General features: G+C 33.3%; 1 protein-coding gene and 1 non-coding gene across 3 annotated transcripts; one reads left to right on the top strand and one right to left on the bottom strand.

The window, feature by feature from the left end:
- Positions 1–104: 104 nt before the first annotated feature.
- Positions 105–5374, bottom strand: LOC102618715 (uncharacterized). Of its 2 annotated transcripts, XM_006480764.4 has the most exons (9): positions 5216–5359; positions 4786–4849; positions 3983–4055; positions 3819–3889; positions 2274–2428; positions 848–1006; positions 644–760; positions 444–568; positions 105–288 (listed from the first exon to the last, which is right to left on the bottom strand). In XM_006480764.4, the coding sequence occupies exons 5-9, from the start codon at positions 2418–2420 to the stop codon at positions 279–281; spliced, it is 558 nt and encodes a 185-aa protein (XP_006480827.1). In that variant the 5' UTR covers positions 2421–2428; positions 3819–3889; positions 3983–4055; positions 4786–4849; positions 5216–5359; the 3' UTR covers positions 105–278. The 2 variants fall into 2 exon arrangements, with proteins under 2 accessions (XP_006480827.1, XP_006480826.1); XM_006480763.4 differs by lacking the exon at positions 4786–4849 and having other exon boundaries at positions 5216–5374.
- A 19894-nt stretch (positions 5375–25268) lies between these two features.
- Positions 25269–25375, top strand: LOC112498711 (small nucleolar RNA R71). Its single transcript, XR_003066129.1, has one exon. It is a non-coding gene; the product is annotated as a small nucleolar RNA R71 (small nucleolar RNA).
- Positions 25376–26758: the final 1383 nt, after the last annotated feature.

Raw genomic sequence — 26758 nt, 5'->3', positions numbered from 1 at the left:
TTAGGATAACTGTTTTATGGGGTGTTAGGAGCTCTCTTTGAACTCCATCGGCCTTTGATCAGAGCCACAACTGACTAACGCCCAGTTTCAATGGTAAGACAGCATGATCAATATGTACACAGCAGCATTAGAAAAGTTTATAATGCAAAAATAAAATTATTCTGTCTAATAAAAGGGAACTTATAACCAATTGTACACACCCCATCTCCACACAAACAAAATTTAAAAAATTTCTCTTGCAAGGCTGGTATGGTTTTTGCTCTTTCATGATGACGAACTCAGTACAAGCTGCAAAAACACAATTAAAAAAAAAAAGAGTATATCACACACCAAGATTTATCTCATTAACACATTGGAAACAAAAAGAAATGACAAGAAAAAAAAAATGATTTATGGTAAGTTAAGCTGTTAAGGGCATCAGTGAAAATCACAAGCCAAATTACCTTATTTTATTGAGATCTAGATTCCTCGGCTTACCAGTCTCGGCATCAGCGAAACCCCATGTGATTTCTCTTCTTTTCCTGGTATCTATACTCCTCTTCTTCCTAGGAAGGTTGCTACCAGAATCCTGCATGCATGCATAAATAGTTAAGCAACAAATTAAATAGAAACCAAAACTGAGCTTATTGATTTTGACTCTCACATTGGTGGGGTCAATAGCCGGTGGAGACTCAAGCTCCTGATGATCATTTCTACTGATTTCTCCTCTTTGCTTGGCAGCAATACTCCTCTTTTTCTTAGGTATATTGCTCCCACAATCCTGCATACGAGCATAAACACAGTAAAAAATTAAACAACAAATTAAATATAAGCCAAAACCAAGATTTGATTTAGCAGGTTCACTCACACAAGCAAGATCAACTACTGGCGGTGTCTCAGGATTATGCCTATGATTTTCTGGTAATGCCGGAGTAGTCAGCTGAATTTTTTTTTGCTTTGACTCCAAGTGCTTGTCAACTTCTTTAATTGACCTAAATTGCTTATTAGTACCTGGTTCATAATAAAACTGCACATTTGAAACACTTACAGTCAGTCAAACTGGCACCTACATATACCTTCATCCCATATGCTTTCGATATGTAATTATGTAGGAATTGGATCTGTTAATTGAAAGCACAATCAAAAAAATAATAATAACCTTACCATAATCATTTTTTGATAACAAAAATATGCCCACAGAATTAATTTTGGACCAACAATGGAGAAAAATTGAAGAAATAATCTCTTAGTTACATGGAAAATCCTCAATAATAAACATGAAAGTACCTACAAACTCTGTGTGTGTGTGTTTTCTGTTTTCTCTTTTTGAACAAAACGTCTTACCAGGACTCTATTAAAATAAAAACAAACTACCACATACACTCAGGGAGGACATAGTGAGCCTTACCTTAACAATCTGCAAGAAATAGAAAAAAAAAATCTCAAAACAATAAAGCCGGACTTAAACAGAAGAAAAACAAAAAACTGAATCTTATTAAAAAAACAATATACTGGGAAAATCAGTACATCATTGGAAAGCAGCTTAACAACTGGCAAAGGCATACCCCATAAATTTACTTTAGTAGGGGCAATTTCCAATTTAGCCAAACAACAACTGTTGTATACACAACAATCTAACCACCTGTATAATACTAAAGAAATCCAAAGTTAAAAGAGAAAAAATAACCTGGATCAGATAAAAACATTTTGAGAAACATAATGTGATCTAACCTAAAAAAATCTCAAGAAAATTCCAGGGTCATGCATATAGCTACTTCTATAGAGGTTAATTTCGGGTTATCCCCTCGTAAAATGGATATCTTTAGAATAACCCGAACTGTTGTAAACTTCAACTTACCCCCATTTCTGTTAAGAAGGCAAAATTTTTTTCATATATATATATAATGGGAAAATTTTGGATTACGCTATTGTGGAATAACAATCTTCAAAATACACCCAAACTGTTGTATAACTCTGGTTAACCCCTCTTTCTGTTTAGAAGACAAAAATTTTTCACCAACCCACCCCCACTTTTCCCTTTACATTTTGAACAAAAATACGGTAATTTGAAGTTTACAATAGTTTGGAGGATATCTTGAAGATTGTCATTTCACAAGGGAATAATCCAAAATGTACCCACTATATATATAAGACCCATATATAAAGGAAGCTCAGATTTCTCACCACAATCCTAGCAATATGAACAAAATGCAAAGCAAAATTTTATTCTTTATAACAACTTTCAAAGCAATGAAAAGCCAAATAGATCAAAAGAAATCGAATGATGAAACAACCTGGTCAATTTTCCCAATATACTTGACACTGGTTCTTGGCCGCTGCTCATAATACCATCCATCTGGTAAACCAATTTTTTTGCCATCTAAGAATGGACCTTTAGCCTTTCTGCCCCTTCTTCGAGTTGAACTGCCAGCTTCCTCCATTTTCGCTTCTGCAAATTCAAAGAAAACCCACAAGCACAATACAGTTCAATAGAAATCTGAATTAAAAAGGTGGTATTGAAGAGATGACAGAGAGAGCGAGAATCTTTCTTTGTGTCAGATACATGCAACAAGATGCATGTTGACACGTAGTGTTTGCAGACGAAAGAAACGGCTTTGCAGAATTTGGACAGAAGAAATAATTGTTGTTCTTTCCTATTGGATTTTGCATATATTAATTATTTTACCCAAAATAGTGTAGGCTCTTATCTTAGACAACTTAGGCGGTTGCCGAGGGACCCACATAAAAAAAAGGCTCAAAAAATAAAATGTTTATAATTTATATATTAAAAGATGTTAATATTTGTTTTGCATCTAAAAAACAAACATATTTTCCTAATCAATAACCTTACATGTATGTACAAAATTTGAAAATAATTATAATAATTTTTTTTATAGAAATTATGTTATAATTTGAAAATAAACTGTTTCCTGAGTTGTTATCATTTCCCAAGCAAACTACCTTAATTATTTATCTTTTTTAAACAAATTCCACATAATCATTCTAAAACTCTATTAACAGCCATGATTTTGGTTTTAATGAAAATAACACTTTTCTTTTTTCCTATTCCTTGAGATTACAGTAATTTTTTTTTTTAAATTTATGTTTCTTGAAATCCGCTATTTCAGTAAGTAAATTTTCGTATAAAAGACCTGTAGACGTTAGCATCACAATCTTTCCTGTTATTCTAACTATTCTCTTATTAACTAGCAAACTGTTATTCCAGCTATTCTTTTATTAATTAGCAAACTATTGTTATTTGTATCTGAAGTTTTATTTTATTACAAATAGTGTGTTCGTCTTTGTTTCTAGTTTAATAATTTTCCATCTCAAAAACTAGTTAGAAGATTTTTATAAGATGAATAAATTCTATATCAATAATTTATGAGATCAATAAATTTTAAAGAAATAATTTTATGATGAAGGCCTACAAAAAAAAAAAAAAAAATCTCTACACACCAAAACTTACAGGAGCTGTAACCAAACTTACAGGGGAAATTGATCAAAACCCCCTCTTTTTTGCATCAAGAAGAGCAGAAAGATACACTAAGACTCCACCAAAGTTAAATAATTTTTATGATGAAGTAAGCCAAGTGTTTAATTTTTCTATAAACCTCATAAAAGTTAAATTTCTACTATGTGCTTCAGAAAATACAAAGATTTCTATGCATTAAAATCAGTTTCTTGAATGCACATGGAGGGCCAAAATTCACACTAGGACTATTAAACCAACAAGTTTCCCAAAATGCTAGCAGATCATACTTAGATCTGCTAAAAATTAATACAATACAAAACCAGTAGGTGGGAGGCCAAGTCTACAAAGAATAGCCATTAGTTACCTTATGGTTCATCAAACCCTCCTTCCACATTATCCGGTAGAAGACAAACAATTTAAAAAATCTCACCAAACCTGAAAAAGTGATAATTCAAGCACTTATCTTACAAGAAAGAAAAATCTAGTGTGGATGTTGTTGCATAAAATAAAACTGTTTCCCTATGTCACCTGGCTTGTGGTCGTTCCAACAATTAATAAAACAATCACCATCCATTGCCAATTTGAGAGTTTCTGTAATAGCCTGAAGCATTGAATAAAATAAAACTCTTGTTAATTAACAGCCAAGTGAACATTATCATGAATCAGATATATGATTAAAGGAACGGAAAATAAGCTTAGCTTCCTCACTGATATCACTCATATCACTACCTCCAAATCCATCCACCTCAGAAAAGGTAGATTCTTTATAAGGTGGTTTCATTGAAAAAAACTTATGGAAAAAATTCAAAACAAACAATATCAACATCTGAAAACAAGAACGATAGATAATAAATTACAGCATTCCTTTGTTCAAGAAAATTCAAAGAAAAAGAATAAAGATAAAAATCTACTAGATTTTATTTGGTCATCGACTTAATTTTACCACAACCAGATCATTAAAACATCCACACCTGAGCGCACAGAAAATATACATATTTAGCATCATAATATCCTCACAAAAGAGTTTTGTGGTCAATAAGCTCCTGAGCAACCCGAAAAATGAAAACAACATTTCGCGCTCTCTTTGGCTTACAAGAAACCCATAAAACGAATTGAAACAAGATCACCAATAAAACTAAAGCTATGTGATGGCATTCTTTCACGTCATGAATAAGAAGAATTCTAGAAAACATTAGAGATAATACAATCAATTAATGCATGAATGACATGTATAGTTGAATCTTATATAACTACCACTTGGATGCTGATTTTTCAAATTCAATGCACACATGCCATAATATCATTTATTTGTTGTATGACTGACATGGTACCTCAAACACTATCGTATAATGTGATTTTCTCTAAGATTTTATATTTCGATTTTCTTTTCATTTCCTGCATCATCATTGAAAATAAAAACAGAAATGTAAGTATACTAATACATAAACAACTAACTACCAAGAGTATAAATTATTAATCCAAAGCCACAAAGGCATAACACTCAAATCTTTGCAATTTTTTTTTTCCATTTTCTAGGCAACCAAACAGATAATTAACACAAAAACAATAAACACAAACAAAACCTCAGTTTATCTCTCAGTAATCAAACAGACCAAATAACTAAAAAATAAAAAGGTAATCATCAAATTTTTTCACCAAAATCAAGCTAGCCTACTGGAATTGAAACTGAAATCTTAGATATATGAGAAATCAACCAAAAATTGGAACAATAAAAATTAAGAGCGAATGAAAAATGCATACCGTGCAAGTGGTTGTTCAAGCATCATGCTTCCGACTAGAGACTTTTCCCGTCGCCGGAAATATTCACATCGCCGACAATGGCTTCTGTTTAGAAAGCGAACGGGAAATTTGCCAAGGAGCGGATCGGGGCAGGAATTTACCAGTCGGTATTTATCTGGTTACACCCCCATTTTATTTTGTGATGTGTAAGGACTGAAATACCCTTATATAAAATATGGAATCTCTAATTTACAGGGCCTAGAATTGGTAAAATTTGACACAATTCAATTACTCCACACGAATAAATAGGTATGAATCATTAAATTTGACACGATTATTAAATGGACCGGGTCTCGATACATTTTTTTTTGTGTAGGGTTATAGTTAGAGTTCTTGACCAATTTACCCGACTAACGACACAATTATATTTTCTTTTTTTAAATTAATTTCTAAATTTTTGATACTAAAAATCAAGTATTGAATATGATTATCTCTTTTTATTTTTTTTGAAGGATAGATATATACTTAGTGTTTTATTTATAAAATTTTATATAGATTTAGAATTTTAATAGTGTAAGTCTGTAGAATATTGAAACACAGGTATATTTTATGATATTGATATACAATATTATTTACATATATAATTAAAAATTTATAGTATAAATGTGTGATATTTTAGGATATGTGTATATATGTGTGTATAACATTTATTAAATATGTAGCTATTAAACTAGTTATTGAGCAACTTATTTATTTTCTGCGTCGGATTTAAATCTTAATATTTTAACATAATTATTAAATGAAACGTATTTGAGTCGACCTAAATTTAACACGGTACGAAACTAACACGACACGAACACGACCCAACAACTCATTTTACCAACTCTAAGTCAGAACCCCATTGAATACTCAACACAAGTTCTACTTATTACTGTCATTGTATTTCCTCTTCGGAGGCCGTGATATACTTTCAGCAAAATTACCCTTGTCAGTCTTTCAAACTAAATAGAGAAAATACCCTTATTCATCCTCATAATTTCTTTCTTATCAGCTGGCGGCATTCTCAGCAAGACAGCAACTGCCGTATCTTTCTCGATTGCAAATTTTTAACTAAAATCGGCTCATTTTTTTTCTGTTGTTCTTAAATACAGTAATTCTATGAATGACTTCTTGAAGATTTTATTGAGTTAAAAAAAGAAACTGTTTATAAAATAGTTTAATGAAATTATGAACGACAGGTGTTCGATAAAATGCCTCTTTGGGTTTTGAATACAACAATAAGTGCTTTTTGTTGATTTTTTTTTCTAATTTCTGACGGATAGCATGTTTTTGATGGGTATATATTAAATATTAAATTTAAGATTGGAGCAAAGTTCAGCTTTTTTAATTCGTTTGGTTTATACAATGCAATATGCATTGACTTGCATTTTATGCAGAGCATGAGTCACGAGAGGCCTGGTTGTCTAGGGAAGACGATAATTTTGTAAACAACAATGTTGGCCTTGTATGATTCACTCCTTCATTTAGTATTGGATGCTTACTTGACCATTCTATAAAATTGTAATATTGTCTTGTATAATTTGGATGCTGTTAAGCTTAGTATTAACATTATGGGCTACATTTTCATTTAATGTGGAGCTGTGAAAATTCAGGTCTTTAATGTGTTTTCAGTCCATTTCAAAAGAGGGAAATATGGGATCGGTTGTTAATATAGTAGCTGAATACAAAGTGTACTTTTTGTCAAATTGCTCGACTTTAATCGTGTAATTAATACCATACTTCTTCATTTAGTAAAATTGGATGCTTACTGGACCATTCTATAAATTTGTAATATTGACTTGTATAACTTGGATGTTGTACCGTGATTTTTTGGTGTTTTATAGCTGCACGCGTTTTGGAAGAGAACTTGCAGACATGCCTTGTCGAATAGGCGGCATTCAGCTGGGTTGGCATAGCATAGAGAAGCAGAACATAAAATGGAATGTGTTAAGTCTTTCATCAAAATCATTATTTCTTCATTTTGTTTGAAATGGTGTTAGAGTCAAAAGATGATATAAATTAATGGAAACCAGTTAATCGCAATGATCCTACTTCGTACTTTGTTATTTGGAAATACATTGTGAAGATACATTTTGGAAAAGTTGTCATTTGATGTAATTAACAACCGAATGTGGTTGTCTTTTGATTGTTCTCTGATAATTGTACAAGATATTTTTTAAAACTATTTTTCCATATTATTACAAATTAAAATTGATGGTGAATTTGGAGCATTATCTTACCCTTCCCTTTTCTTTTTAGATTTTACATCATAAATATTTCACAAGAAATTTTTGGTCATATACAAATCATAGAGTATTATGTCCAATTTCTAGACTGCAGTCGAGTAAATTGATAAATACACAATTGAAGTTGAGTTAAAAAAAAAAAATTAATGTGTTGTTGGAATCTAAATATATCAAACAACATCCAATATAGATGTGAAGCAGATACAATTTTACTTGTCGTGAATACTTTGTAAACTGATTTTAATAATCATTCATTTGCTTCAAACTGTCAACCCTTGTCTCATAAATAGGGATGACAAAATAACCCAAACCCGGATAAACCTAGATGATTCGGGTCGGGTTCAACTGATACTGCATTTAAATAATATGCGGATCTAGTATCAATTTTTTGGAACTTGAACATATCTAGGTTCGGTTCCGGGTTTAGCTGAATTCGTATGTCCAGAACTTGGACTCGGATATATTTATTTACATTTTAGGCTTTTAGCTCAACACGACTGCCACTATTTCCTCTGTTTTTCATCTCCTAAATTACCAATTCACAGTCGCCACCATTTTCTCTCATTTTCATCTCCCGAATTCATCAATTTAAATCATTATCAATCATCAATTTAGGGATGGCAAAATCTGGATTTGGGTCCGGGTTTAGCCTTCCCGATTCCGGACTAGGACACCATTTCTTTTTCTCGGACCCAGATTAAAACCTGATTTTTTTGCACCCGGGTCCGGGCCGGGTTCAACCCCGAAAAATCAGGGTTTTCGGATTCTGGGTTTTGAACTCGATCAATGAATTAGTTTTTAAAATTCTTAAAAATAAAATCTTAATACATTTCCAAGCAATAACACATCGAGATTGTAGGTCATTCATAAACAATACAAATTTCTAAGCAATAACACATCTAATGATATAAATCCATAAATTTCAATGTTTCAAGTAATAAAATAGCCACAAATATAAATTGATAACACAAGTCTACAATTCAAAGTTCAAATTTCAAACCACAAATCTAAAGTCTAAACTTTTCTCCACCATTTTCTATTCTTCTTCACTTGACTCACTGTTGCTCACAGCTCACCCATCAAACTTTCATCAATCAATTGTTTTACAGCAAGTATTGCTTCCTCTGGAATTCCATCTAAAAGACATGCATAAATCATAAACATAAGAAACAAAACAGCTAGTTAATGATAAATTGATACTATAACAAATTAAATTATTTTGTCTAATAAATAAAATTTCCATACCTTTTAGGTTTTAGTAAAGCCAAAACCAATTTTGAGTACACACCAACGCCTCCACTGTAGATGGATGAAGTCTATTGCGATGAGAACTCAAATGTCTACCTCTAGTGCTAAAAGCGGACTCAGAAGCAACTATTGATACAAGAATGACCAAAAAGTCTCTCGCAATCTTTGCAAGTATGAGATATTTGCCTTGATTATTCTTTCACCATGACAAAATATCCAATTGACTAGTTGAAGGTAAAGTACTTTCCTCAAGATAAAACTCCAATTCTGTTTTGAAAAGATTATTCTGTGAGTTCTGATTTCTAAATGATTCCCACTCATTAGCCATCTCATCTAAGTCCAACATAATAGAATCCTCTGTTGTAGCATATTGAGAACTAGCTGAACTATTAACCCCTCAGTTTGTATATGATGAATACTTTACTTCATACTCATGCACTAAATAAAAAAATAATTTGTGCACTCTTTCAATTTTGGATTTAGCTCTTTCTCTATAGATTTTGGGAAATAAAAAGTTAATTAACAACATTTTACTTCTAGGATCTAACAAAGTCCCCACGGCAAGAACTCCATGAATAACATCCTAGTATTGTCATACTTTGGGATCATCTTAGTGGCCATATTTTTTTAGCCCCTCAATTGATGATTGTAACCATGCATTCATTGACAATATAATTTTACAAATCTTCCCAAAAAATAAATTAGATGTCGGATATTATGTCCCTAACAAAAGTTCTGTCAACTTATAAAAAAGTCTTCAAATACTCACACATAAGCTTTGAAAAATTCCACTCCAACTCACTAGGCAAAGATGTATAATTTCTATCACGTTTATTTAAACAAATAAATACATCTTTATACAATAAAGCCGTACTAAGTATCAAATAAGTGAAATTCCACTAGTTTTACAATCAAGTGCTAAGTTCTTAGTTTCTTTAACACCTAATTATTTTTTGGTAGCCTCAAAATTTTTAACTTTAGCAAATGTTGCTGTCCAGTAATGGACACTCTCTCTAATTTTTTCAACTTCTTTTTGAATCACAGATAAACCATCCTTAACTATCAAGTTCAATATATGAGCACAACAACGCATGTGAAAGAATTTGCCACCCATAACCATTGAACTAGTTGAAAATTTCCCTAACAACAAATCAATCATAGAATCATTTGCAGAACAATTATCAATAGTTAGAGGAGACAACTTTTTATTTATATTCCACTCCATCAAACACTCATACAACTCATTACACATAACTTCACCACTATGTGGAGCTGGCACATATATAAATCTAAAAATGTAAAAAAAATAATCAAAATATTATATAATGCAAACATTCATTTATGTTGAAATGAAAAAAAAGTCTCGAGATTATTACCTCATAATACGACTTCGCAACACCCATGAGCTATCAATGTAATGTGCCGTAACAACCATGTATCTTTTTTTTGTTACTAGCAGTCCACATATCTGTTGTAATTGCAATCCTACTCTCACAAGCTTTCAAAAATACTCATTGCCTTTGTCTTCTTAATATCATAAAGCTTCAAAATTTCAGTTTTGATAGTGTTTATACTAATAGTCTAAATTGATTGTTGGAAAAGCTTCAACAATTCGTAAAACTCAATATATTCAACAAAAGATAACAGAAGCTCATGCAATACAATCATTCTAGCTATAAAAACCTTCACTGTTGCCATATCCCACTTTGGTTTAGTACTATAATTACTAAGAATAGTGGTGCTATTTGCTTTAGAAGAAAGAGAAAAGTGCATTTGCTGTACATTCTTGAATAACCTTATAGGACAACGTTTAGTATGATTAATCAAGTGATTAGTGCCACGAGAATAGTGTCCTGGCATAACTAACCCATAATAATTACAAATCGCTTGAATTTTCTTGCCTAACTTAACTTTCTTAAAATGATTCCAAGCATCGGAAACTAATCTACTTGAATTGCTCCTTTCACTGTCAGCACCTCATTTTTTTAATAGCAGTATTACCCCTACGATCACGGCCACTCCCACTCCCTTGCTCTATTGTTGTTGAATCTAGTTATAATTCAGCAGCTGTCTCATTATTTTCTATTGCCATATTCGTCTCGACCCTTACACCCACACTTTCATCAGTCTTAGAGATGTCCAAATCAACTCTTTGTTCATTTTCCATTACGAATTTGACACCTTACAAGAATTATGTCAAAACAAATTAAACTAACCCACCATTCCTCCAATTTCTTTCATTTTATGTGTTATTTTTAACTGTAACAACCTTCTAACATTTTAAAGTTACCATTTCCAAATATTAACAGCAACAATAAAAAATATTTAAAGCATAAATCAAATAACAAAGCATAACACAACACAAATCACATATTAGAGCAAACATAGCACAAATCAAATAAGCGTCAGTCATAACAAAGTATAAAAACATCAAAACGAAAGGCCAAAACCTCACAATTCACGTTGGTGTGTCAATGGTGCTCACGCAGCCGATGATGAAGGTGCGCTATCACAGCTCAAAAAATGGCAGCCGATGATGATGATGATGAATAGAGGAGCTGTAAGCCTGCGATGGTAGTGAACTTGAGAGTACGAGTTGCGACGGTTGCAAACCCAAACTTGTGACGGCAACAGCCTGGATTGTATTTGGCACTTTGCCTGCAGCAGGCGGCAGCTGCGATATGTGACTATGGATAAATTAAATTAGGGTTTTTTTTCATGTTTGTATTTGTATTAATTAATAAATATAATTAAAAACTAATATTAAAATAAGATATCTAGGTCTAAGTTCTGGATATACGAGTTAACTTAAGCTTGGAACCGGACCCGGATATATCCGAGTCACTAAAATTTATTCCGGATCCAGATTTTTTTACACTTTGGTACGGGTTCAACTTGGCTCGGATTATCCGGGTTCGTCTGGGTCTGGGTTAAACTGCCATCCCTAATCATTATCATCAAAATCATCATCGAAGGCTTGAATTTCAATGTAACTCCTAAACTCACTCACGATCACGACTGGCTACAGATAATCACGCACATGAAGTGATGAATTGGGATTCACAAACGTAGATGAAACAGTGACCAGCGGCACAAACTTGTTGGATTTTCATTCGCCGTCATCATTTATGTTCTATTTGGTATAATTTTAACTTTTGTTTGATGATGACAAGCTGACAATCACAAAATCTGGGTTTTGTTTTGTAGTTTTGCTTTACTGTTTTGTTATATTCTTTAATCAATTTCTTCCATTTGATTTAAATATTGCTCCTATTTTGATATTGAAGCAATCGGTGATGGAAAAAAGTTATAAAGTTGAATATTGATAGTGCCTTACCTTTGTTTTTCCATTCAGAAACAAGCCTAAAAACGGTGCCCATTTGGGTTCAAAATCCGGATTCTAAAAACCCATATTTTTCAAGGTTGAACCCGGTCCACACCCGTAGTTTAAAAATCTAGGTTTATTTCTGGATCCGGTATAACACATTGTCATCAAGGTCCGGAATCGAAATGCACGAACTTAGACTCCGACCCAAATTTTGCCATCCCTACTCACAAACCTCTGACTACTGCCCTTTTAAAGCAAAGTAACAAAAATGCGCTCTTAACCTTGAGAAAAATGTCCTAATATTTTTTTTGGCACCCTTTTTTCGCTCTTCCATAAAGGGAAAAACCTCATTAAAATGTACTTTATCTGAAACCTCTCCTTCCTCTTGAGGAACAACATGATAAATTGCATTTGTAAATTCATAGTATATACAAAACAAAATAATTACACTTAATAAAAGAAACTCATAAAGGGAAAAACCTCATTAAAATGTACTTTATCCTAGAAAATCCTTTAACTTGCTGATTGCACTCTTTTTAATAATGGGATGTCGAAGAGTATAGACCAATACGTGTAACTTGACCACTTATATATATAACTTTCCTATTATCATTAGGTATTCTTATTTCTGCCTATTGTAAAAATAGAAATTATCCTTCAGTATCTAAACATTAAAGGCCCACGCCTTGTTAGATGTATTAAAGCCCAAATTATTGAAAACTTTAATAAATCACTTTTAATTAAGCTTAACCTTATATAACAATTTACAATACATAATTATTTACATATAAGCCTAACATTGGATTAAGGATCCAACAAATTGGATTAAAATCCAACAATCTACTACTTGGGCTATTTGTGTAACCTTATAACCATGTTTTACAAAAATAACCTTATGAGCTCAGTGTTACTGTCATTAACAAAATGTATCTATAACCAATCTGATCCATAAATCATACTAACATATGGCCAAAACGGCCTTTGTTACAACAATCATAAATCGACCCATTAGCTGTCACTATACTAATACAATTGAATGACATGGATTGTGATATGCATCTACACCGTGGAAATTTCTTGCAATATAATTTTAATATGCCTATTTCCAACTAGTCTACCTTAAATCTTAGTGAGATCAAATCATACCAAAATTAGAGTGTGAATAATCAAAACTTTATTTCTACAGAAATAACCTTATTCATTGCTGAAATAACTGAAGAATATCTATATCATAAGAACATCTAAAATCATGAACACCCACTAAAATCGAATATCCTTTAGTGATACCACACCCATATGAGCAGTGTGCTCATAAAACATTTTGAATGACAATCCCTTAGTAAGTGGATCCGTAATTATGGAGTTTGTTCCAATGTGCTCTATAGATAACTAGCCACTATGAACTCTTTCTTTAACAACTAGGAACTTGATGTCTAATGCTTCGATTTTGTCGAGCTCTTGTTGTTATTAGAGTACAATATTGTCGACTTACTATCACAAAATAATTTGAGTTTCAATACCATCTACTATGCGCAACCCTGTAATAAATTCTATAGTTATATTTCATGATTGGACACTTCATAACATGCTATAAACTTTGCTACCATTGTAGAAGAGGCTATAAAAGAGTATTTAGCACTCTTTCAGGAGATAGCACCCACAATTAGTAGATAGATATAACATAATGTGGATTTTATACTATCTTAGCATCCAGAAAAATCAGCGTCATATGCTTAATGATCTTAAGTTGATCTGACCTTTGATATCTGAACATGTAGTTTTTTTTTCTTTGTAAGTACCACAAGACTTGTTTGACTGCTTTTCAATAGTCTATTCCTGGATTACTTAAACATCTAGCCAACATCGTAGTAATGTACACAATATCTGGTCACGTACATGAAATATTAATTAGGCAACCCCAAAAATGGGGGTGAATTGAGATTTTAAAAAATTTAAGCAATTAAAACTTTAATGCAATTTAAACAAAGCAACCAAATTCAAAATAAACAAATTAATGTGCAATGAAAATAAAGAGATAAGGTAAGAGAGAGCAAACACGCGATTTTTATGTGGTTCGGCTAATCATGCCTACGTCCACGCCTCCAAGCTCACCAAGCTTGAGGATATCACTAAACAAGCCTCCAAGGCTTTAACGATTCTTACAATTGACTTCTAAGGTGTCAATAGACGTTTACAACAAGAGATTATCCCCAATCTCTTAACCCAAGTGCGTCCCAACACTTACAATTACTCAACTTGTTTTACAAAAATGATTACAAATAAATTTCTCTCACTAAATGTGTTTTATTACAAATGAAAGCTCAATGTGAGAATGAATTAAATGAATACACAAATTTTATGCTTAGATTGCAGAGGATTGCTCAATGATAACAATGGTTGTCTCTCTTCTTTTGAATTTGATTGAAGCAATTTTATAGTTGGAGTAGAAAACTAGTTGTTATTGAGTTTTTGTTGATAACCGACTTGCCGTTTTGTGTTAACCGGATTGACTTTTGATGTTACCGTTCTATTCAAAGATTTGAATTTTTAAACATCTGATTTGTCGCTTTTCATTTTTTTGGTTAACCGTTTTTACTCTAGAGAGCTTTTGCTTAATAACCCGTTTGCTACTTTGGTGAATCCGATTAACCGCTTGCTACAGTGAAACGGCTATTTTTCAAAATTATATTTTTACCTTAAAACTTTATAAAATCATACTATGGCCCAAATCTTTATAGAACTTTGCAAATAGGTCCATTTTTAGAATTTTAAAATAATGCTTGTTGATTTCAAAGTTTTCAAAACTTTTCAATTTAAACCATAAACTTGAAAAAAATCAATTTCACAAAATATTTTCTTGCTTAAAAAAACATAATGTGTAATTCTTTGTTTATCCAAAACATGTGATTTGTTATCATCAAAATTATCTTTTTATAGCCATATAGGCTAACAGTATAAACCTGAGTATACATCAGACTTCTTACTACTGATGTATATGGAATCTTTTATATTTTCTTTACTTTAAAATTATTCTTAGAATACTGATTGAGACTACTTGTCTAATTTAGCCATACAGATATTACATGGTTTACAATCTTGCATGCCATATCTCTTGAGAACCTTTTTGATATAGCTCATTTGTGATAATCAAAGATACTTCGAGAGAGATCTTGGTATATCTATATGCCTAATACAAAAGATACGTCACCAAGAACATTCATCTTAAAATTCTTAGCTAAGAATCTCTTGGTATCGTGCAATAAGCCTATATCATTACTGGCAAGCAAAATGTAATTGACGTATAAAATCAAAAAAATATGCTTACTCCTATAGAACTTATAGTATATGCAATCGTCGACCAAATTCATCTCAAAATTAAATGAGATGATCACTTGATGAAATGTGCAATATAGTCGGGATAGTTGGTTAAGCTCTTAGATGGATTTCTTAAGTTCGCAAACTATATTCTTCGGGTTACCTGACACAAAATTTTTTGGTTGCATCAAATAGATCATCTCATCAATATCACTATTAAGAAACACTATCTTCACATCCATTTGATGTAACCCAAGATTGAAATGCACCAGTAATGTCATTACTATTTTGAAAGAGTTTTTCAAAGAAACTAGAGAGAAAGTCTCTTTATTGTTGATTCATTATTTCTATATAAAGCTCATTCTGATAAGATAAATCTTATACCTTCTATATTGCCTTTTGAATCCCTCTTAGTTTTAAATCGCCACTTGTAACTAATATGTTTTCCACTTTTTGGTAATGGTATAAAATCTTATACGTCATCAACTTTATCTCCTCATTCATAGCATCAATCCACTTTTGAGAGTTAAAATTTGCCATAACTTGATGGAAATTGGTTAGATCATCTTCCATCACGCCAATGTCTATTTCATGTTCTTCGAAAAATATAATGTAGTCATTTGGTACTGTACTTCTCCTTTCTTTAGTGGATCTCTCTAATGGCACAGGTTCTTGAGGTGATAGAGTTTATTCTTTTGTAAAAATTTCTTGTATAAAGTTCTCCAACATTGTTTTTATTTATTATGTCTTTAATAAAGTCAGGATGATTCCTTGATCCATGCCAATAACTCCTGTAAGAATATTAACTCATGTGAGAATATTAACATATTCTTTTTAAAAAAGAAAGTCCCTAACTTTATCTCCTCCTTCCGAACTCAACATCGTTAAAGAACCAAACATTTCTCGACTAAAAAATTAACTTAGTCGTGAGATCATAGAACTTGTACCCCTTAAATATTTCAAAATATCTAATAAAATATCAGCTACTCGTCCTTGAGTCCAGTTTCTTTTATTAGGCCTATAAGGCTTTGCCTCACCTGGACATCCCTAAAGATGCAAGTGCTTTAGACTAGGCTTCTTACATGTCCAAAGTTCAAAAGGGGTTTTGGCGGTCGCTTTGGTTGGAACTTGACAACAACACTAACACTTCAATCACACAATCATGCAATAACAACTTAGCTCTGTTATCAAATTTGCAAGTGCTTTAGACTAGGCTTCTTACTTGTCTAAAGTTCATAAGAGGTTTTGGCGGTCGCTTTGGTTGGAACTTGCCAACAATAATAACACTTTAATCACACAATCATGCAACAGCTTAACTATGTTATCAATTTGCAAGGATTCTTCAACCTTCATATCACACTTTTAATCATGAAAAATTGTCATAGTAGTTCAGTTGTAGACTTAAGCCTTACTCTGTCCAAAGTGTGTGTGTGTGTGTCACTTTGATAAAATTCTAGAGGTACTGCAGCATTGCACATACATTATATATAACTTAGAGGTAAAACATAAGTACATTCACATACGGAAATAAGATCAAACTATGTTATAGTAATTTTTTTTTTCACTTCAAATTCTCTTTAATGTATCATTGATTTTTCATGTGAATGTCTATCTCTTGTAATGAAGACACCCAATTACTTAACCAATGCACAGATCAGAGTTACTGTAGCAATAACATGTAAAATGCTATAACATAGTCTTATCTATAGACACCTTTAACTCAAGACTGAACATGGGACTCATGAACAAACTTGACTACTCAATATAGTCTTTTTTTTATAGATGCTACAACAATGCTTATAGCTCTTGTTGCCTTTTGACTCAAGTTTGCATATGGGTTACATACTCAAGCTTGATTACTCAACAATTTAAGCCATTGGAGTAGAGTTTATTTAATAACAAGCACAGTTTAGCAAAAATTTTCCTCCAAACTTAAGATATTTTCTACCTTTTTTGGTTTTCTTGGCTCTACTATAGCATTCTCATGAAACTCAACTAAAGTCTAAATGTTGAGACAAAATTTCAACTTTCATCTATAAACTATCCCTACTTGGCAGTCACAAATACTAGATGACACTCAATTTATCTTCATTAGGTTTTTCAATCTATACATAAATATTGGATAATAGAGCTACCCATAACACGCAACACAAACACATGCACTCACAAGCACATTACGCCATAACACAACCCCTCAAAACTTGAGAGGCGCTGTGTTCTTACAAGCACACAAAATAAAACAAGACAAACATGCGTACATTAGCAAGAAAGAAATGTAAAATGAACAAGCTAAGATAAATAAATAAAAGAAAAGTTTCAGAGGTTGGAAAATTAAATGGGACTGGTAGGGGATACACCCATATTAACTTCTTCTTAGTTGCACTTCGTAAACATTCCTTAGGTGAACCTTGTGTTATAGCAGCTGACTACTTCTTTTTTTTACTCTAAGTTAGACGGATTAGTGGGTTTCCGACAGGTTCAATAGCTGTGGGCTGAGTTGGTCTTGTTCGCTTGTGCTCTGGCTCTTCTCGTGTTGTAGCACCTCTAGAAGTTTGTGCCTCTTTGCATTTACTGGATGCCCTAGGAGTTGTGGCAGGAGATTTGGTTAGAGTTTGTTGTGTAATAGCTAGAGCAGGTTTTGCTGCAGCAAGTTCCTCAGCAGTGATGCTGGCAATAAGGTCTCTCAGGCTACTTATTGTTTATTCTGTTCTAGCAATTTTGCTAATATCTTGCTCTATAGCTGCATCAACATCCTCTTCCCAATCTGATTCTGACTCTTTTTCTTTCAAAATCTTCTCGTTTCTTTTGCGAGAGGGAGTCACCATTGGGGTTCTGCCTCTCTTTCCTATTTTTCTTCCCCTTCTCAGTCTTTTGTTTCTGTCTCAACATCGTCTGCTTCTTTTTGCTCTAGCTATTGATTTTCCTCAGACTCTCCTCTTTTTTTTTCTTGCAGTATCTTCACTTTCTTCTACTGCAGCTGCTTCCTCTGCCTCTCTTTCCTATTTTTCCATCTGGGCTTGGACACATGCCTACACTGCCTTGCTAAGCGCTGAAGTATATTCTCGACCCCAATAGCCTTTTCTGTCCTCACTATAGTAGAGTGTTTTAGAGTTGCTACAGCTGTAGACTCTCCGGCAATTCTTTTCACTATTCTAGTTGTGATGGCCCCTTAATTCTTTACCTATGCATCACCTGCCTTAAACTTCACCCCTGAGGCCTCATATATACCTGTGATCAAGGAATGGAATGCCAAGGCTGTTGATTTTTGTTTTCTTGTTACAAAGTCTCAAATTTTTTTTTTATGATTTTGCCTATATCTATGGTTAACCTTTTTACTATGGCATATAGGAGTATTAGTCGGTCCTATGAAACCATAGTGGTGTGGGTGGTAGACATTAACCTAGATTTTAAGAATTTGACCCAAACTTTAGCTATGTGTTTCAAATTGATTCTGTTAATCAAACGACCTTCTTCATTCATCTATGGACTACCCGGGATAGTTAAGGTTTTGAATACTTCCCCCCATTTCTTAACGATCTTTTTCTCAACAATTTGGGTATATTCACATTCAATAACAGTGGGTAAATCATAAAAGACTTTAATAACCTTAGAGTCTAAAAAAACTTGGACTTGCCTCACAAAAATATTGCGTTGATCCTGCTGCAGCACGTTGGAGTAGAATTCTTTAACAACCGGGATGATTGGGTCTTGAAGGTGAGAATAAAATTTTAGCCATTCTTGCCTTGCTACAATATTATGAATGCTGCCCATTACACCTGTGGGTTGCTTGGGGAATATGAAACCCTTTTCCTCCTAAATCTTCCTTGGCTCTATAAATTCTTCAAATTTGTCCTCGGCTTTGTAGTTATAGAAGCGGGAATGATTCTTTAATCGAGCAGCTGTCTTCTTGTACCTCGTCATTACTAAAGCAGACAGAACAGAGTTGTATGGTACCTAAAAAGAGAAATAAATCATAAAAAGAATTGTAGTTAGTGATAAGAGTGATCGATGGTAGTGGGAAAGAAGGGGAAAAATTGTGATGAGAGTGAAAAATCGCTACAATAATAGTTGGCGAAAATATAGAAAAAAGGAAAGTAATTAATAGAATAAGTATTGAAAGAATATTTAAAATTAAAAAAATCCAAATTTAAAAAGGAAAGGATATTGGTCTCGAGAATTTAGGGATTGCACAATCCTTCCTTATCTGTAACTCTGATCTGCTGACGTCATCCGGACAAAACTCTTAACGGTAAGAAAAATTTCCATGACTGTGTCACTGCAATGGTAAAAAATCACTGCTACAACAATTAATTTGGTGCTACAGCAACTGCGATAAAGTCCCCTGTTGGATGAAAACTATTTTCTAGCTGTCATATTGTATGTAGTGCTGCAACAACTTATGTCAGTTTCTTAGCACAATATGTTTTTTTATATATGTGCTGCATTAAAATAAAAGAAAGAAAAGAAATTAAATAATCAATACAAAATGACAAAAATCTTAAAAAAAAGCATGTAAAATTAGACTTAATGAAAAATTAAAATAACTCCTCTAATCATTGGGTTGCCTCCCAATTAGCGCTTGATTTTAAGTCCTTTAGCCTGAAAATCCTTGATAGCTCATATTGGATCCTTCAGGAACAGGTCATCCCTTGGGTGATTCACAGTAGCTCCCATGTATTGCTTTACTGTGTGCCCATTAACCTTGAATTCTTGACTTGTTCTTTCATCTAAGAGTTTAACGGCCTCATGAGAATATACTTTGACAAGGTTAAAAGGTCTTGTCCATCTAGATTTCAATTTTCCAGGAAAGAGCTTCAATATTGAGTTATAAAGCAAGACTTGAGTGCCTGGAATGATTCCCTTTGCTGGATTCTTTGGTCATACCAGTGCTTGGTCTTCTCCTTATAGATTCACACATTTTCATAAGAGAATAACTTGAACTCCTCTAGCTCACAAAGTTGTAATTTACTTTACTTCGCTACAACAATCATGTCTATGTTCAATTGCTTGACTACCCAATATGATTTGTGCTCTAACTCTAGTGGCAAGTGACACGCATTTCTATAAACAATTATGTATAGTGACTTGCCAATCGGAGTTTTATAGGTTATTCTATAAGCGCATAAATAGTCATTTAATTTAAGTGACCAATCCTTTTTGTTGGGACTTACAACTTTCTCTAAAATCTTCTTTATCTCTCCGTTGGATATCTCTGTTTATCCACTTGTTTGCTGATGATATGTTGTATCAACCTTATGCTTGATTCCATACTTGGCCAATGTTGCAGCAAATGTTCGGTTGCAAAAATGTGTTCCTTCATCATTACTAATGGCTCTTGGAGGGCTAAATCTTGAGAAAATATTCTTATTAAGGAACGTCACTACTGCCTTGGCATCATTAGTTGGTAATGCTGCAGCTTCTACCCATTTAGAGACATAGTCTACAACCACTAGGATGTATAGGTTGTTGAAAGAGGGTGAGAATAGTCCCATAAAATCTATCCCCAATATATAAAAAAGCTCAACTTCCAAAATGTTAGTGAGCGACATCTTATATTTTTTAAAGATGTTTCTTGCCCTTTGACACCTGTCATAATATTTAACAAACTCATAAGTGTCTTTAAAAATAGAGGGCCGGTAATTGTAGGATTATTGCTGCTGTCTTATGCCCTCTAAAGTGTCATTTATATGCTGCAGTATGACAAGATTGTAAAATGTCTGAAATTTCTTCATCTGGTATGCATCTTCTAATCACATGGCCTGAACGCATCTTGTACAAGTAAGGCTTATCCTATTGATAACTCTTTACATCATGAAGAAACCTCTTTTTATCCTGGTAACTTAAATCTGGTGGTAATAGTCCATTCACAAAATAGTTAGTAAAATCTGCATACCATGGGAATCCTGCTTGCTGTAGCATCAATAATTGCTCATCAGGAAATATTTTTGTGATCTCTTGCTTGGTCACAGTGCTTTCATCTGCTTCCAACCATGAAAAATGATCTGCTACTTGATTCTCAGTGCCTTTTCTGTTATTGATCTCCAAGTCAAACTCTTGTAACAACATGATCCACCTAATTAACTTGGTTTGGCATCCTTATTTGAAACCAAATACTTTGTAGTTGAGTGATCTGTGTAAACAGTCATTTTAGTGCCAACCAAATAAGTTTTGAATTTATCAAATTAAAAAATAATTGTTAGTAACCCTTTTTCAATGGTAGTATAATTTAACTGTGCATTAGCTAATGTCTTGCTAGCATAATAAATGAAGTGAAACATCTTACCTTTCCTTTGCCCTATCATTGCTCCAAAAGAATGATCGCTGGCATCACACATCAATTTAAAATACATACTTTAATCTAGTGCTATAACAACTAATGCTGTAACAAGGACTTTTTTCAACTCAACAAAAGCCTTTAAACAATTATCATCAAACTTAAAAGGTTTGTCATGCTCCAACAACATGTATAATGGTTTAGCTATTTTTGAGAAATCTTTAATGAACCTTTTATAGAATCCCGCATGTTCTCGGAAACTCTTAATGCCCTTTACTGAAGTAGGTGGTGGAAATTTATCGATCACCATTATTTTTGCCTTGTCCACCTCTATTCCTTTTCTAGAGACTCTATGGCCTAAGACTATCCCTTCTTGTACTATAAAATGACATTTTTTTTCAATTTAGCACTAAGCTAGTCTCCTCACATCTTTTAATTACATTTTCTAATTTATATAAACAATCATCATATGATTCCTCAAAAACCGAGAAGTCATCCATGAATACCTCAAGTGTTTGCTCAACCATAACTGAAAAATGGACATCCTACACCTTTGAAAAGTTGTTGGAGCATTGCATAGCCCTAAAGGCATCATTCTGAAAGCAAATGTGCCATAAGGACAAGTGAATGTTGTCTTCTCCTGATCCTCTGATGCTATAGTAATATGGTTGTAGCCTGTGTATCCATCCAAGAAACAATAATACTCTTTTTAAGCAAGTCTGTCTAGCATCTGGTCTATGAAAGACAATGAAAAGTGGTCATTCATTGTAGCTTTGTTTAGCTTCCTATAATACATGAAAACTCTCTATCTAGTTATTGTTCTTGTGGGAATAAGCTGGTTCTTTTCATTTGTTACAACAGTCACTCAACCTTTCTTCGGAACGCATTGAACTTGACTTACCCATGAGTTGTCTGATATTGAGTAAATAATTCTAATATCGAGCCACGTAATGATCTCTTTTTTCACAACTTCCTTCATGATGAGGTTTAATATTCTTTGTTTCTCTACCGAGTTGCTGTAATAGTTTTCTAGTAAAATCTTGTGCATGTATATGACATTCCTTTTATATCTGTCATGGTCTATTAATAGCCTTCTTGTATCTTTCTTATGCATCCACCACACACTTCTTTTGATCTGCATTCAAAGAAGATGAAATGACTACCAGAAGGGTGTTATTGTCACAAAGATAAACATATTTTATATGTGAAGGTAAAAGTTTTAATTCTAAAATAGGAAATGACTTAATAGAAGGAACAGACGGTTTCATTTCCCTATTTGAGAGGTCTAAAGATTCAAAATGTTTGTCAGCCCTCATGAGTTGCTTCTCTCCAAACCATGTTATGTTAGCTGCTTCAAGATCTTCATCTTCAAGTTCTTCAAATGTTACAACATTGATTTCCTCCTTACTGCAGCAACTATTTAAACTCTATATCACAACAATGTAACACCCTAAGCAAATCCCACATCCGTAAAACATGAGAGAGATATTGGGTTTATAAGAAGTGATCCATATTTTAATTGGCAAGACGCGTTTTGGGGTGTATGGGCGCCCGAGGAATAAAACAATATGAGCCTTGTTAATGCTTAAAGCATACAATATCTTGCCAGGTCTGGGTTGGGTCAAGAAAGATGGTATTAGATCAGGTTTGTGTGTTCTCTTGAGCGATGATGGGGCAAATCTCAGCGAGTACGCTGAGTCCCTAAAATGGGTGTATGTAACACCCTAGGCAAATCCCACATTGACAAAGCGTGGGAGAGATGTTAAGTTTATAAGAGGTGATCTATACCTTAATTGGCAAGATGACTTTTGGAGTGTATAGGCTCCCCATGAACAAAACCATGAGGGCCTTATTAAGGCCTAAAGCAGATAATATCTTGTATAGTCTGAGTTGGGTCATAACACAGTAAAGTCCACAACACTGATTAAATTGTAATCTTTAACCCCATCTGGACTTTTCATTACATCCAACATATTGAATGTAACTTGCTGATAATTCACTCGCATATTCAACTTTCATTTTTCCTAGAATGATTGACATTTCTTTATCTGCCTCAAAGTCCATCACTATGAAATCCAATGGAAAAATAAATTTATCCACCTTTACTAACACGTCTTCTATCTTACCTTCTAGATAAACGTGAGATCTATCAGCAAGTTGCAAAGTCACTGTTGTTTACCTTACTTCTCCAACTCCCAATTGCTTGAACATTGATAAAGACATGAGATTGATGCTAAGCCTTAGATCATAAAGTGTCTTACCACTGTATTTAGTTCCAATGGAGCATGAAATTGTGAAGCTCCTTAGATCCTTCAACTTCTAAGGTATTTTGTTACAGGCATTTGACTGCACTCTTGTGTTAGAGCAACTATTTCAAATTGTCTAAGCCTCCTTTTCTTTGTCAGAATATCTTTCAAGAACTTCACATAATTTGGCATTTGTTCGAGAGATTCTATAAAAAAAGAATATTGATATGTAGCTGCTTCAAAACTTCCAGGAACTTGCTGAATTGTTTATCTTACTTTTTCTTTTGAAATCTTTATAGAAAGGGTGATGGATGTCTAAACTGCTGTGCTGTAGTAAGTTGTGCAGACTGCTTCTCTTTTGCCAAGTTCTGAACTGATGTGGTTAGTATTGCAACATCTTCACAACAAGTGCTGGATCATTACTTTTTGCTAATGTTATAGCTTACCTATTTACATTAGTGGGCTAAAAAGTGGATTGTTGTGGTTCTTTTTCAATTTGAGTTTCTTGTTGAGTTAAAACGGGTTCCACTCCTCTTTTTGGTGCACCAACATAAATATGAACATCCTTTCCAGATTTTAAGTTAATCACCTGGCAATACTCTTTTCATTCTCTTCTCAAACCATTTGTGCTGCTGGGTAAACAGCCCTGAGGTTTGTTACTTAATGATGCCGTGAGCCATCCAATTTGATTCTCTAAATTTCTTAAAGACACGGCTTGACTTTGGAGAACCGCTTTATTCTTCACAATGTATTCCTTAAACAAAGCTTCAAGAGAGCTGAATTGACGGTTGCTGGTGTTTCTTTGCCCTTGATTTTGCTGGTGAAATCAAAGTGGTTGAGCTGGCCTGTTTTGTCCGCTGGATGCTGCATCATGTTGATTCTGATTGCTCCACAAGAAGTTTGGGTACTGTCTCCATCCAGGGTTGTAAGTGTTTGAATATAGATTATTCTGGTTCTGTCTGTTGAAATTGCCCACATAATTGACTGAGACTGGATTTTCAGGACAATTGTCAAATAAATGTCCCTCTCCACAATAAACGCAAGATACTTCAGAAACTTGGTTGACAGTTATTGGAGCAGTAGTCATAGTCTTCACCATGTTTGTTAATGAGGTTACTCGGGCTGACAATGCTGTTAAGATATTTACATTATAGACTCCTATTGTTCCTCTTACTGCAGCTTGCCTGGTCGATGGCCACTGATAATTATTGTTGGCTATCCTCTAAAAAATTTTATAATCTTTATTGTAAGAACTTAGATAATAAGGGCCAATTTACTGAAGTGTCCAACATTAATCTAGTGCTTGGGTGGAGACCATTATAGAAGGTTTCTAATTGTATGCATTAAATACAAGTTTTCTAATTGTATGCAGTAAGGAGTATCATGATGGGGACATTTCCTGAGTAACTCCTTAAATCTTTCCCATGCATCATACAAACTCCCATCTTCAAGTTGATGGAAAGATGTGATCTCATTCCTTAATTTTGCAATCTTGGTCAGTGGAAAGTATTTCATAAAACATTTGTCAACCAAGTCATTCCATGTGGTGATGGAGTCAGTGGTAAAAGATTCAACCATGCCCTTTCTCAATCTCTTAAAGAAAATAGGAAAAGTTTGAGCCTCAATGCTTCCTATGATGCTTCAGCACTCTTGAAAACATCACTTACTTTAAAAAAAAACAACTTAAGGTGTAAATAAGGATTTTCGGATGGTATTAGCCTAAAGGACTAAAGAGAACGTAATTTTGATGATAACAAACATATGTCTTAGGTGATTTGAAAAATATTGTATTTCACATTTAACTAATTCTTGAAGTATAACATCTATGATTAAGTGAATCACGTGAAATCAAGTTCAAGCTCTCAACAGACAATAGCATGATCAAGAATAAAGTTTAGAGCTCAACAGATTCATTATTACAACAATTCTTGTAAAGTTGGTAAGATTTAATATATGCATGGTTTAGCATTTGAGAAACTCAAGATTTTGATTAAATCACACTTTTCATAAACCAAAGGTTTAATAATTATAAGCCAAGTATTTTATGCAATTAATTTCTCTCTTCCATTTCAAGCCTTTTTTAGCTCACCTTTGATTAAATTACGACCATATATTGCATTAATTCATCTCTAGGATCAATTTTATTGGCTCAAACACTTCCATTTCACACAAAATCTTGAAAATTCAAATTTGGGTATTTAAGTTTGTTCTTGTTTTCAACAATGGTTTGTAATGAAAAATCCAAGGGAAAAGATGTAGCCAAGAAGTGCAAGGAACATCATGGAGACAATCCAGAGTTCATATTAACCCATTTTCAACATCCACCTCTTCAGAAATGTTTTCATAAAAAGTTTATGTCGAGCCACCTTCACAGTGTCTTTTATCTCTTGTTTTATTTTGGTTCCCTGTTCTATTATGCACTACATTTTCATATGCATTGTTTTTTTAATTGTAGATTAAGAATGATTGTTGTTTGATATTTGGATGCTTTATATTTGGATGATGTTTTCTAGATTCTTTGAATGTTATAACTCTTTGGTTAATTACATGCTTAATTTTTTATATGTTTCTTGATTAATCATTGAGTGGTTATTTTTTGTCTAGGCATGAATTTATAGTAATTTTGATGATGAAGGGGGAGAAGTCATGCATTTTGGATCAGAGATAGGTAATATGTATTTTGATCTTGAAGTATTTGTGCATGGTTTTGAAACATTAAGGGGGAGTTTACAAATTGTTATAGACCATATATTCAAGGGGAGTTTGTTTTAAATTTGTTTTGTATATTGAGTCATGTATGCCATGTATTAAGGGAGAGTATAAATGTCAAAATACATGAGATGTTTGTCATTATAAAAAAAATGGAGA

This window comes from Citrus sinensis, chromosome 6 (assembly GCF_022201045.2).
Source record: "Citrus sinensis cultivar Valencia sweet orange chromosome 6, DVS_A1.0, whole genome shotgun sequence".
Lineage (NCBI taxonomy): Eukaryota > Viridiplantae > Streptophyta > Magnoliopsida > Sapindales > Rutaceae > Citrus > Citrus sinensis.
The sequence above is the reverse complement of the archived record's forward strand: the minus strand, read 5'-3'. Positions and strand labels throughout refer to the sequence as shown.